Genomic DNA, 12,011 nt, shown 5'->3' with positions numbered 1-12,011 from the left:
ATATTTTTAAATTTTTTAATTAATACTTTTTCATGACTTTTGAAGGCTTGAACCCACCTGACCTAATCAGTCAAGATGACATTTTTTTTGCCAAACCTTTGTTTTTTTTCTCATCATAATTTCCATACAAACAAACACCACAAGATCATCTAATTGGTATCATCAATGGTTTTATAGTAGTCCTATTACCTTTTATTTTATTCTTTTAGTTTATATATTTGTTTAATGACTTAAATTTCATCATATATTCAAACTGTCTTGTGTAAAAAAGTTTAGTAGGATACGTAATTGATATCACGACCTTTTCCTAAACCATAGACTCCTTTAATAAAATTAGTTTAACTAGGTCAAACGGTTATTGTTGAATTTACAAAAGAATGATCAACTTTTCGGTCTTTACCAAAAACAACCTAAGTTTAACAACCTCGTATAAGAAAAACAAGCAAAAAACTTCCACAATTGAACCTAGAGTGTCTTTCAAGAAATGTAGGTTGGAGAAGAGAACTTAGGCTATGTTTGGTTATCGGAAATTTTCCTTTGAATTTTCCTAAAAGCCAAATACAAGCTAATAGATTCACCAATTAATCCATATGTAATCCAATCACATTCTAATGAGCCTACACAAATTACACGTAGTAAGTAAGAAGGTGTTATATTGGCTTACCATGCCATTTCCAAATCGATGATCAATGAGCTACTGATAGAGCTTAATGTGGTGATGGCTGCAATGCCTGGACCGCCCATGAAGGGAGAGGTGCCCGGAAAGCGACATCAACACCGGTGACCGGATGCTCAAATGACAAGCTCTCTGCATGAAGCTCGTGGCCGTCATAAATTTTCCCTTTCCATTCATGGACACCCTCATATTTCACATCCCCTCTTATGGAAATCCCAAGGTACTGGCAATGCAAGCGAATTTGATGTGTTCGTCCGCTGCGAGGAAACGCTCTCACCAGAATCTCATCCTGCCTCGCATTACTGTCTATGACCGATCTTTCTTCAACTACTAGAACAGTTTCGTCGGCTTTTCTAGATTCAGGTAGCTCTTTGACGTTTCCTTGCCCGTTTACTGATAATACTTCAAATGAAGTCACCATGTCTTTGATGGCTGGAGCATTTGGTAGTGCCCGACCCACGTCTGATGCAGCGTAAACGCGCCAGGCTCCAAATTTTGATCGACCATGGCCGGACTTAATGGTTATTTTCTCCCATGTTGGAGCGGCACCAATGCAGAGGGCGAGGTATGTTTTTGTGACCTTGCGGTCGGAGAATGCTTTCATGAGCTTGGCAGCTACTTGGTGGGACTTGGTAATAACCATTACACCACTCGTGTCACGATCCAGCCTGTTAGCAAGATGGAGACTCCTACAAGAATCTGTTAACCGAAAGTTAGGACACCCAGTTCAGTCTTCAGAGATAATTCATCACAAAATTTAAGTAAAAACACACTAAAAATACAACGATCCGCTCCTTAACCCGTTCTAGACCCAAAGAGACCATGTCCATATGATCCGTTTTCCCAAAGAGACCATATGCATATCATCCATTTTAGACCCAAAGAGAACCTCACACTTTAACAGAAGGTCTACAAGGTTAACAGAGTCCAACCCATATACATAGCTTGAGGGACCAAATAAACAAACAACCGGTCGAACAAACAAAGGCACGCATCAGAGTTGGGATCAACTCTAATGCCATTAGTAATGGTCCGTTCCAAACCGTGTAAATATAATCTCTTTGTGCCCGAATGGACCCTCACGTCCGAGTTCATCAACCCTCATCAATTTTTCCACCAAAACAGCACAAACCCACAACACAAAACGCAGAGAAGAACATCGAGAGGCCGGTACCGAGTCCATCGGAGTCATTTGACTCACTGGGAACCCGCATCAACCCGGATTTAACTCACCGAGTTGGTGAGGACCTCCGAGTCCTCCAATCCCCACCAATTTTTCCACAAAATCAACAATGACCCACAAAACGAAACACAGAGAAGAACACAGGTGAGACCATTACCGTGTCCATCCGAGTCGTCGAGCATCCGACTCACCGATAACAAAATCGTCTCACAATAGACGCCTTGAGGCTTGTTCACGGCCATGAGCCACTGGTCTTCAAAGAGAATATCGCTTCTGCACAGAGAGAAGAGGCTGGACCTTGAAGAAGCGGACATGGCTCTACTCTGCTCTATGTGCTTCGAAATGGCCGGCAATGGCGGAGAGATGGGTTTTGGGTAATTCGTTAGGATTTGGGGGGCATCTTTTGAGTTTGGGTCGATGTATTCTGCCATGGTGGTGTGGGGGAGAGATGCGCCAAGAGATCGGACGGCGGCGGTGATGGTTGGAAGGTTGGGGGAGAGGGAGGATCGAAGGCAGAGACTTGGAGATAAGGGCATTATGGTCATATGGGAATGGGATGATTTTCCTTCTATGATATTTTTTTTTTAAAAAAAAATACTTTCCAAGTTATTATTATTATTATTATTATTATTATTATTAAAAGTAGTTTTTTAAAATTAAGGTAATGTTGTTAGAAATAATTCTCATATATATTTTTAAGTTTTAATAATACAGTGTCTCTTGTTAAATCACTTTTATTATAATAATTCTGAAAAATAATTTTTTTAAAATTATTTTCTAATTTATATAGAACAAAAATATATTTGAAAACTAAAAATATTTTTAATATTTTAAAAAATAATTATTATATTTAGTGTTTTATATTTAACCATTCTATATAATTATTTCTTAAAGTAGTCATTTTAAGAAATAGGTGAAAATATTAAAAATAAATTATAATATGTTATCTGAAAATACTTAAATTTTTATATTAGAAAATAGAAAATAGTTTTTAGTTGTCAAACGTGTTTTTTGTATTGGTTAACAAAAGTCTATTTTAAAAACCAGCTCTCAAATAGGACTTAAGGTTTTGTTTGATGAGCATTTTTTAAAACAATTTTTAAGAAAAGTTTGTTTAAGAACCTAAAATGTTTTTAACATGATTTTAATATTTTAAAAATAAATTTTATATTTAATACTTTATTTTTAATCATTTTATATATTATATAATTATTTAAAAAAAAAACAATTATGTTGTAAAACAAGGACAAATACAATGCAAATCAAAGTAGTAAAGATGAAATATATCTTACTTTAATATATAATAGGGAAGAAGAAATCAGATAAGAGAGTTGAGAAAATTGAGAGAATGAAAGATAGAGATAATGAGAGAAAGTAAGAAATTTCTTTCTTTCTTAGGAATGTATATTACAGGAGATAGGAAGCCCTTTTATAGGCTTTCCAAATGGCTTCTATTAATATCCTCATTAATGAGTATTAATGGATTCCATTAATGAGTATTAATGGAAGTCATAAATAATACTTAATTAACATTAATGTGGTGACATTCATTATTTCAGTTATAACACTCCCCTTTGGATGTCCACCACATTGAAGAATATGTCTCATTAAAATCTTGCTAGTAAAAAACCCTATAAGAAAAACCTAGCGAAGGAAAAAGAGTACAATATTATTTTCTTGGTATATTAGGACCGCCTCGTTAAAAACCTTGTCAGTAAAACCCAGTAGGACAAAACCTGGATGAAGGAAAAAAGAGTACAATACACTAACACCCTTTTACAAGCATACTCCCCCTCATGTCGATATCTTTAAGTTGACGCATTCCAATCCTGTGTATTAACTTCTTGAATGTTGAGGTTGGCAATGATTTTGTGAATAAATCTGTTAGATTATCACTTGAGTGTATTTGTTGCAAATCAATTTCACTACTTTTCTGGAGTTCATGTGTATAAAAGAATTTTGGTGAAATGTGTTTAGTTCTATCTCCTTTAATATAACCCCCTGTTATTTGTGCAATGCATACAGCATTATCTTCAAATAATATTATCAAGTCACATTTGATAGAGGAGAGTCCACACAATTCCCGAATATGTTGGATCATAGATCTTAACCATATACATTCGCAACTTGCTTCATGAATTGCCAGTATTTCTGAATGATTTGATGATGTGGTCACCATTGTTTGTTTGACAGATCTCCATGAAATAGCAGTACCATTGTAATTAAACACATACCTTGTTTGTGACCTACCTTGTTTGTGACCTACCTTTATGTGGATCTGAAAGATATTCTGCATCTACATATCCAAACAATTGTTGCTTTGATTCCCTTTAGTAAAATAAACCCATATCAGTAGTTCCGCGAAGATAATGCAATATATGTTTGATACCATTCTAATGTCTTCGAGTTGGAGCGGAACTGTATCTTGCTAATAAATTGACAGAAAAAGCAATGTCTGGACATGTACAATTGGCAAGATATATAAGTGCACCAATAGCACTAAGATATGGTACTTTAGGACTAAGTAACTCTTCATCTTTTTCGCGATGACGAAATGGGTCTTTTTTCACATCAAGTGATCGGACAACCATTAGAGAACTTAAAAGATGCGATTTATCCATATAAAAACGCTTCAAAACTTTCTTAATGTATGTTGATTGATGTACTAAAATTCCATTTGGAAAATACTCGATCTGCAGGCCGAGACAAAATTTTGTTTTTCCAAGATCTTTCATCTTAAATTCTTTTTTCAAGTAATTTGTTGTTCTTATGAGCTCTTCAGGAGTTCCAACAAGATTTAAGTCATCAACATACACTACAATAATTGCAAATCCAGTTTCTGATTTCTTAATGAAGATGCATGGGCATATAGGGTTATTCACATACCCTTTTTTTAGTAAGTATTAGCTAAGGCGATTGTACCACATGCGTCCAGATTGCTTTAATCCATACAAGGATCGTTGTAACTTGATTGAGTACATGCTACGAGGCTTTGTACTATTTGCTCTAGGAAATTTAAATCCTTTAGGGATTTTCATGTATATATCATTATCCATGGCTCCGTATAAATATGTTGTAATAAAATCCATGAGACGCATATCCAGTCCTTCTGAGACTGCCAAACTAATTAAGAAACGAAATGTAATTGCGTCCATGACAGGAGAATATGTTTCATCGTAGTCAATACCAGGTCTCTGTGAGAAACCTTGTGCTACTAATCGCGCTTTATATCTTATGATCTCATTTTTCTCATTGCGCTTTCGTACAAATACCCATTTGTACCCAACAGGCTTTACATCTTCAGGTGTTTGAACTACAGGTCCAAAAACTTCTCGTTTTGTTAATGAGTTTAACTCTGCCTATATAGCTTCTTTCCATTTTGGCCAATAATTTCTATGTCGACATTCTTCCACATTTTGTGGTTCGGGATCTTCATCATTTCTTATGACTTCAAAGGCCACTTGAAAAGCAAAAATATTGTTAATAACAATATTATTTCAATCTCATTTTTCCCTCGTATAACTTACTGAAATCTCATAATTTTCAGGTACCTGTGCCTCTTTAGGGGCTTCTTGTTCAATATGTGCCTCTTCGGGGGCTTCTTGTTCAATATGTGCCTCTTCAGGGGTTTTCTGCATTATTTGTGCCTCTTCTAGGGCTATGGATTTATCAATTTTAAACTGATCAGTCATTTTGATGGTCTCTTCTAGAGTGCCAAGTTTTTCTTAGGTTTTCCTCTTCTGGGGAGTTACATCCTTTGAGCCGACAGGTCTACCACGCTTCAGGCGTATCTTAGATTCATTTGTTAACTGTCTTACAAGGACATCAATCCATGCTGGAGTATTTGCAGTCAGGATATGTGACTTTGTCACTTTCTTTGTATCAATGAATACATTTGGTAATTGATTTGCAAGATTTTGCAAATGAATGATCCTTTGAACTTTTAGTTCACATTGATTTGTACGAGGATTAAGATGAGTCATAGTAGATATCTTCCAACAATTTCTCGTCGTTCTTCAGGAATTGACTTTTCTCCCCCTTATGAGCAAGTAGCGCATGAGTATTCATTGGGCGAAAGAATCTTCTGGTTCTTTAGTGGATGCCCATGTGAGTGTTCAATTATTCGACGCATTATTGAAGACCTTGGGTGACCTAGCCTGTCATGCCAAAGGACAAAAACTTTTGGGTCGTTGAACTTCTGGTTCACAATTACATATGATTTAATAGACTTTATAGTTGTATGATACAACCTAGAGGAGAAAGTTGTGAGTTTTTCCATTATAAGCTTCTAGTCAGATATAATGGAAGTAATGTAAAGATATTCTACATTATCTTCATTCATAGTTTCAATATGATATCCATTTCTGCGGATATCTTTAAAACTGAGCAAATTTCTTCTGGATTTGCTAGAATATAAAACATCATTTATATGGAATCTAGTTCCATTTAGTAACATTATGTTTGCTCTTCTCGAGCCTTCAACTAAGTTTGTAGTACCAGATATGGTACTTACATTAGCTTTTATTAATGTCAATTCAAGGAAATATCTTTTATCTCGAAGAATTGTGTGCGTGGTTGCACAGTCTACGAGACATACATCATCCTCATTCATCTTGAGACCAAATAACACATAGATTTCAAATATAACAAAAAAAAAGAAGGCATAATGTAAATAACAAAGAAAATCAAATGTAAATATAAGACGTAATAATATATTATTTCATATGTAAAGTAACATCAATCAATGTTAATTTTCTCATCATTTATCAAATGGTCTATTTTTTCATTGAGACCTTCAAAGAAATCAATGTCATAGTAGGTTAGGTCCAATCCATTACCATCAGTAAAGTTCATTTCTATCTCTTTTCCTTTTGCTTTTGTTGATGTTTGGTAAAGGTCGACCAAATGTTTAGACGTACGACAGGTACACAACCAATGCCCCTTTATACCACATCTGTAACAATTATTCTCATGGTTCTTAGGAGGTTTATCTTATAAACACTTCCCATTTTCTTGTTTTGCCTCAATATTGTTCCACTTCTGGTGGTGCCATAAGGCTTTCATTTTCCGAGAATTTGATGAATTATTACCAAAAGAACCATGGTATCAGGGATTTCTTCCACGACCATGTCCTCATCCTTGTTTATGTCCACGAATTTGGGACGATATTGCATTCACTTCAGGGAATGATTCAGATATAGTTGGACGAGACTGGTGATTTTTTATCAAAAGCCTTTTTTTTTTTTTTTTTTAAACCTTCATGTAGATGATGACAAAGGAAAATCTGTGTTTTTGTGCGATCCTATAGGGATGCTTGATTTCCTTCTTTAATCATAGCTCCAAGATTATTGCATCAAGATGTATTTCAACATCAAGGATCCAAGATAGAGAGTTCTTTCTTGAAATTTCCAGTGCCACAAATTTGAGTTTTGTGAGATTCGACATTGTCAAATAATTTCAAATATATGACAAAACAATATTATTAAAATCAATTATAATAAATTGATAGTATTGGTATAACTTTGATTATAAACATAATCAAATAATTTGTTTATAACTTTTAACAATATGTAACAAAATAAATCAACAATAATATAAATATGTAAAATTTTATTCTATATGAATAACTTCAAGTTTAAGATACGATGATTACCTTTAGAGCAATTCGTACTGTTAACGTATTATAAAACAAGGACAAATACAATGCAAATCAAAGTAGTAGAGATGAAATATATCTTACTTTGATATATAATAGGAAAGAAGAAATCAGATAAGAGAGTTGAAAAAATTGAGAGAGAACGAGAGAAAGTAAGAAATTTTTTTCTTAGGGATGTATATTACAGGAGATGGGAAACCCTTTTATAGGCTTTTCAAATGGTTTCCATTAATATCCCCATTAATGAATATTAATGAAACTCATAAATAACATTAATGGTTTCCATTAATGAGTATTAATGGAAGTCATAAATAATACTTAATTAACATTAATGTGGTGGTATTCATTACTTCAGTTATAACAAATTACAATATACACCATATTTTATGTTTTTAAGAACATAAAGCAAAAAATAATTTTCTAATTGTCAAAAATGTTTTCCTATTTTATTTGTTATAAAGAATAGAAAACGGTTCTAAAAAATAGTTACCAAACAGGCTTTAAATTTTTCTAAATTCATATTCTCTTTACTAAAATTTATAGCTAATTTATACTCATCTTGTTATTTTTTTTACCTATATCTTAATTATTCTAATTTTTTCATAAAATCATTATCTTAATCTAACTTTCATTCTTTTAAAATATTTATAATCTTATAACTTAATTAATATTCTAATAATTTAGTTTAACTTTTTTATTTTTTTTATATATGTAAAAATTTTAACTTTCATAATTTCTACATTAATGTATTTTAATTTTTTTTTGGAAAAATAAGTAAATTATTAATACCTAGGATTTCCCAAACTCAAAATTTAGGTTCTAAGTTTAAGCCATTTGGGCTATACTTACTTTACATCTCTCAAACTAACCATAATCCTTATCTAAAATAATATCAAATCATTTTGATAATTTGATTCTACATTATTTTAAAATAAAAATAATAAAATCATTATTAAATTTTTTAATTTTAAAATTTACACATTGGTACACCCTTCAATACGACGTCGTTACAGGGCGAGTTCCGCATCGTCTTCACTGGGCTCCTCTTCCACCTCCACTGGCAAAACCCTAAAACGCTAATCATCGCAATTTCACTATTTCCCTAGTTCAAACCCAAAGCCACATGGGTATGGCTTCTGGATGTAACGTTTCGAAGAAGAAGATTTCTGGGTTCTCTTCATATTTGCTTCAAACTTTGAAAAACCCACCTGGGTTTAGCTCGAAGTATCTTCCATTATCGGGCTTGAACTCAAAAAGACATATTTTTTCGGCTTCCACACATGAATTTCCGCAGAATATTTATTGGTTTTGGAGGAATATTTATGGGTTTTCTTCATATGTGATTCAAACAATGGAAAGCCCGCTCGGGTGTCATAAAGATTTCGTATCACAGTCTCGAAATTTCTCAAGTTCGAATTCGAACAAGGTGGTCTTGTGTTCCGGGTATGGTTTTTTGGGGAAGAACATGACTGGGTTCTCTTCAGTTATGATGGAAACCTCGATAAACCCATCTGGGTTTCATCAAGTTTCAGGCAATTCCAGGTGGGTTAGGCAGTTTGGTTCTCAGGCGGCCGCAGAAGCCTCTACCTCAGATGGCCTTACGGTGGAAGGAATAATTGCTAATCAGTGGCCAATTCTTGATGAAAGTGAAAGCGATTGGAAGAGTCATGCTGCTGCAATTGCTCTGTCCATTCATCTGATCAAGAAGCGCCTACAGGTATATAATTTGGAGTATAATTTTATAACAAAGTTGTGATTGTGTGTTTGGCATTGGCAATTTTTTCTATTCAATTTGAAGTAAAATATTATCTGGTTATTTACACTGGCATTGTGGTTTTGTGTTTGTTTGGGATGATTTTTTTCTTCAGTTTGGTGTAATGTCATGTTGTTTATGGTGACAGTGGAAGAAATTGGTGGTTCGGTTGGACGTATTATCTGCTCAGTTGAATAAGCCAGACTTATGGGACAACCCTGTTCATGCTGGGAAGATAAGCCGAGAGCATGGTATGCTCATGGGTAAAATGAAGGGGGTGAAGAATTTGGAGCAAGAGCTGCTTGAGCATATTGACATGGTAAAGCTCGCCCGAGAAGAGAATGATCCAGAGTTGGAATCGGTGGGCTCTCACTTCTCCTAGGCATGTATTCGTTCTGTTTTTTTGGTGAAAATATGGTATCTTGCTTTCTAATTGTGTTAGTTTTGATATTTGGAACTGTTATTTATCTGAAAGCGTGCAAGGCAAATGATTTGTTTACTTGAACTAGTGAATAACCGATACTTGGAAAGATGGCCTAGTTATTGAGAAGCATCAATTGGTGTCATTATAAGTTACTTTTGATAGTTTATGGAGGACAAGAGGTGAGAGCGAATAATGGGAAATGGAACAACTCAAATGGTTGTTGCAGGGTACTCCAATGCCTATCTTGGAGAATCATGGGCTTTCTCCAAATAAAATCCCCGAGTGAGAAAGCATAAGAGAGTGGGTGATAAGTAAGAAACATAGTGGGGAAAGAGGGAGATAAATGAAAGCCGATGGAGCTCTTCCCTAAAATAGAGCCTCCTCCTAGTTATTTGATGTCTGGGGGTTAAGATATGCAGGATAGTTACCTATTTAATAGAAGTGGGATTTCTTGTTCTAGTATTGAAGCTGTTCCATTTTTTGGCTTTAGTAATGAATATGATTAGGATGTGGCCCTCTTGCAGGAATCCTTGAAAGCTTTGCTTGGAATGAGAAGAAATTCAAAGGAGAAAGAACTTGAAGCTTTGTTAGCCGGGGATCATGATTCTTGCTCTTGTTACATCGAGGTTACTTTACCTCATTCTTCAAATGCATTAACTTTTTATGTTTTGTGGTATTTAATCTTATTCTTTTGTCATTTTCTAATGACAATCTTTAAATTGGTGATTTTATGCCCATCAGAATCTTAATATTTTGGAACACAGTATAGGTTCAAGCTGGTGCTGGGGGTACAGAGAGCATGGACTGGGCTGCAATGGTCATGCAGATGTATAAAATGTGGGCTCAGCGCCGTGGATATGGAGTCACTGTAGTGGATGAAATGCCTGGTGAGACTGCAGGAATCAAGGTTCACCTTCTTACCATCTTTTTCTCATCATCTCTTTTATTCATATACATTGTTGCACACTTGTGATAGATTAAGTACCCTCTAAAGAAGGAAATCAAAACCCACACAAACACTTGCATAGACACAAATTTACGAAAAGCTCTGAACTTCATTGAAGGCTCTAATAACTTGTACCTACTGAAACTGAAGTGTGGTCTGCTTTACACTCTTAGGGATTATACTTTGTTGTATTTTTTGAAAGATGACCATTAGTTTTCTGATTTCATACCAATCTTTTTTTTAGCGAGCAACAATAAAAGTAGATGGTGAATATTCATTTGGGTATGCCAAAGCAGAAGTAGGAGTGCACAGGTTGGTACGTATCTCACCATTTGACAGTGGAAAGCGTCGACATACTTCATTTGCTGCTGTGGCTGTGATTCCGATTCTGGGTGATGCATCTTCTCATGTTCAAATCAATGAATCTGATCTTCGTATTGAGCGGTTTCGTGCTGGGGGAGCTGGTGGCCAGCATGTTAACACTACTGAGAGTGCTGTGAGAATCGTTCACATTCCTACAGGAGTCACTGCTACTTGTCAAAATGAAAGGTACATACATATGTGCCTGGAACAAGCCAAAAGTTAGTGATTTGCTTTTCATATAGAACTATTAATCGTGATATCAAATGTAAACACAGATCACAACACCAGAACAAGGCTTCAGCCATGGCTGTGCTTCAGTCCCGACTCGACCAGCTTGAGATCTCTCGCCAGGCTCAGATCAATGCTCAGCATACCCAGTCTCTCACCGACATCAGTTGGGGCAACCAGATACGAACCTATGTCCTCCATGTATGCTTTCACACCACGCAACATTCATTATTTTCTTAGCTATCATGACCTTCATAAACTATCTTTTGATGCAGCCTTATCGGATGGTCAAGGATCTTAGAACCAATTATGAGGTTTCAGACCCTGATTCGGTCCTGGAGGGGGATCTTGACGGCTTCATCCTGAGCTATTTGTCGGCTTCCTTGGACAAGGATGAGGGTGAAGGTGGCATTTAAAAATATTTGCAGAACTCTGCATACCTGCTGGAATTCTGAAAGCTCAGCCCCATGTTCAGGCATCCGAGGTATGATCTGGGTTGATGCCCTTGTTCTAAGCTTCAGCTGCAATATCCGGCATCTGCACAGGATGATCATCAAGGGATGGTATAGTTGGAGTTGGAGAGAATACCGGGATTTGAATGGTGGGGTGAAAGGGTTTTTTCTTCACAATGGATATGTATTCTTTTGATGTCAAGTTTGGTTACTAACTGCTGCTGCAATAAATTCATCTAGCAATTAGATTCACAGTTCTTCATCGGTTTCCCTTGCAATGTTCATATTCAGTTGAAGCATCCTTTAAACTATACTTGGAAAATTTTGGAT

At 35.4% G+C, this 12,011-nt stretch overlaps 2 protein-coding genes across 3 annotated transcripts; one reads left to right on the top strand and one right to left on the bottom strand.

Annotated features, from left to right (window-relative positions):
* Positions 1 to 515: 515 nt before the first annotated feature.
* LOC100266581 (RNA pseudouridine synthase 1) lies at positions 516 to 2,419 on the bottom strand. The gene is made up of 2 exons (XM_002277980.5): positions 2,017 to 2,419; positions 516 to 1,375 (listed from the first exon to the last, which is right to left on the bottom strand). Exons 1-2 carry the CDS (start codon positions 2,402 to 2,404, stop codon positions 708 to 710), a joined length of 1,056 nt encoding a protein of 351 aa, XP_002278016.3. The 5' UTR covers positions 2,405 to 2,419; the 3' UTR covers positions 516 to 707.
* A 6,104-nt stretch (positions 2,420 to 8,523) lies between these two features.
* On the top strand, positions 8,524 to 11,943 carry LOC100244239 (peptide chain release factor PrfB2, chloroplastic). 2 transcript variants are annotated; one of them, XM_059742883.1, is made up of 7 exons: positions 8,524 to 9,232; positions 9,417 to 9,629; positions 10,199 to 10,318; positions 10,462 to 10,599; positions 10,883 to 11,187; positions 11,277 to 11,430; positions 11,505 to 11,943. In XM_059742883.1, exons 1-7 carry the CDS (start codon positions 8,639 to 8,641, stop codon positions 11,643 to 11,645), a joined length of 1,665 nt encoding a protein of 554 aa, XP_059598866.1. In that variant the 5' UTR covers positions 8,524 to 8,638; the 3' UTR covers positions 11,646 to 11,943. The 2 variants fall into 2 exon arrangements, with proteins under 2 accessions (XP_059598866.1, XP_002277995.2); XM_002277959.5 differs by having other exon boundaries at positions 8,525 to 9,232; positions 10,217 to 10,318.
* Positions 11,944 to 12,011: the final 68 nt, after the last annotated feature.

The sequence above is a fragment of the Vitis vinifera genome, chromosome 14 (assembly GCF_030704535.1).
Source record: "Vitis vinifera cultivar Pinot Noir 40024 chromosome 14, ASM3070453v1".
Classification (NCBI taxonomy): domain Eukaryota; kingdom Viridiplantae; phylum Streptophyta; class Magnoliopsida; order Vitales; family Vitaceae; genus Vitis; species Vitis vinifera.
Note: the sequence above shows the minus strand (reverse complement) of the source record. Positions and strands in the feature narration are given on the sequence as shown.